General features: G+C 38.3%; 1 protein-coding gene across 1 annotated transcript in view; it reads left to right on the top strand.

Annotated features, from left to right (window-relative positions):
- Nucleotides 1-1,751, top strand: part of LOC107103518 — a 9,728-nt gene extending 7,977 nt beyond the window's left edge. The window contains exon 2 of the mRNA XM_015403251.1: nt 155-1,751. Within this exon, the coding sequence (XP_015258737.1) occupies nt 155-1,751 (1,597 nt within the window). The remainder of the gene's footprint in view (nt 1-154) is intronic.
- Nucleotides 1,752-2,139: the final 388 nt, after the last annotated feature.

The raw sequence follows: 2,139 nt of genomic DNA on the forward strand, positions 1-2,139 counted from the left end.
ACGCTGTTGATAGATCAGTTTGTACATTTTTTAGCGTGCGCAGTGAATTAGCTCACGTTTTTATACACGCAAACCTTTGATAGATCCGGCCCTCAGTGTTTTGTATATTTGTTTAAATGATTGACTTTCGTTAATTAGATTCAATGTTTTTCAGGGTGAAAAGAATCTCATCAGATTTTGACAACTTGATCTCAGACAGTTTTGAGATCAGATCAGAGCTTCCTGCCGTCTACCAGCTGAGAACAAAGAAAGAGACGTTTGGGACTCTGACCAGAGTCATTTATGGCCAGAAAGATGAGAAGAAGCCAAACAGAACCATCTTACTTGTTGGTGAAACAGGAACAGGAAAGTCTACTCTGATCAACGCTCTGCTCAACTACGCCATGGGGGTGAAGTTTGAGGATGAAGTCTGGTTTCAGATTGTAGAAGAAGAGAAGAGAAGTCAGACAGAGAGCCAAACCTCAGATGTGATCGTCTATCAGATCTTTGAAGGTCAAAATCTGCCGTTCTCTCTGACAATCATAGATACTCCTGGCTTTGGAGACACCAGAGGGATTGAACATGATTTAAATATCAGTCAGAGATTGTTAGACTTGTTCCGATCAGAGGATGGAGTTCAGGAGATTCATGCAGTTGGTTTGGTGATAAAGGCAACTGAGAACCGACTGAGTGACCATCTGAAGTACATCTTTGACTCAGTGATGGATCTGTTTGGAAAAGACATAGAGAAAAATATTGTAGCTCTGGTCACTCACTCAGATGGAACAACACCTTTAAATGCTCTAAAAGCTCTTAAAGGTGCAGATATTAAATGTGCCAAAGATGGAAAAAATCAGCCTGTTCACTTTCTGTTTAACAATCTACAGAAGACAGAAAGAAACACAGCAGAGAAAACTAATCCTTTGAAGCATTCCTGGGATTTTACTGAAGAACAAATACAAAACTTAAACGCCTACTTAGACACATCCCAACCTCAGAAACTAGCGACAACTGTAGCGGTTCTGAATGAGAGGATCAGACTGACCGCCTGCATCCAGAACCTGAAGGAGAAAATTGACCTGAGTGAACTGAAACAGAAAGAGATTAAACAGATCCAAGAAGCTCTAAAGAACAATGAAAAAGAGATGAAAAATAATGAGAACTTTACTATAGAGGTTGATGAGGCCTATATTGACAAAGAACCAATTAGTGGTGGGATGAGGGGGTTGGTGTTTTATGAAGCAGCTGTCTGTTGCACTCGATGTGAAGAGAACTGCCACTACCCTGGATGTACGATGGCTTGGTATCCTCAGCACTGTGAGGTCATGAAAGAAGGTCGCTGCACAGTTTGTACCAGAAAATGTCCTGCATCAGATCATGTAAAAGAGAAATGGAAGTATGTGACCAAAACCAGGAAAGTTCAGAAGACTCTGGAAGACATGAAAGAGAAGTATGAAAACAATAAAGCTGAATGCGAGAACAAGCGAAGCCTTTTGGAAAACCTTGAAGAAGAATCCAGGAAGCTGTCTGAAGAAAGAGCAGAATATCTGAATGAAGCATATCAACATGTCGTCAAACTGGATCAGATAGCCCTCAATGTTGTATCACGTTCCACTTTTGTCCACCTGGACTTTCTGATTGAGAAGATGGAGGAGAAAGGAGACACCAAGAAGGCTAAGAAGCTGAGGGATATGAAAAAGGCTGTGGATGAAAAGAAAACAAGTTCAGTGCAACGTTGCATTCAATTCTTCTCGTCTTTGGGGGGGAAGTGAGAGACAGCTTGAGAATAAAAATTATAATCATCCCCTGCTTCTGAAAATGCTTCAGTTCATATATTAATAATATATTGAGATATGAAATGTTTATTATTATCATCACACTTTAAATAATAAAAAAATTTAATATTTTAAGTTTGTTTCTATGTGCCTTTACTTTAGAAAAACATTAAATTAATTATCTCAGCTTCTATAAAAAGCTGCAGGATTCAGTCTGTTGGATTAAAATGTTGTTATTCAAAAATAATGATGTTCTTTTAACAAGTAAAACTATGAAGATTTAAATCTAACAGAGGGGTTGTGTCTTTAAAATTAAACAGTGTAAATATTACTATAAATGTTCATTCTTCCTCCTGATACTTTACAATTGTTCTGATCTCTGGTA

This window comes from Cyprinodon variegatus, unplaced genomic scaffold (assembly GCF_000732505.1).
Source record: "Cyprinodon variegatus isolate N-32 unplaced genomic scaffold, C_variegatus-1.0 Scaffold1471, whole genome shotgun sequence".
Taxonomy (NCBI): Eukaryota; Metazoa; Chordata; class Actinopteri; order Cyprinodontiformes; family Cyprinodontidae; genus Cyprinodon; species Cyprinodon variegatus.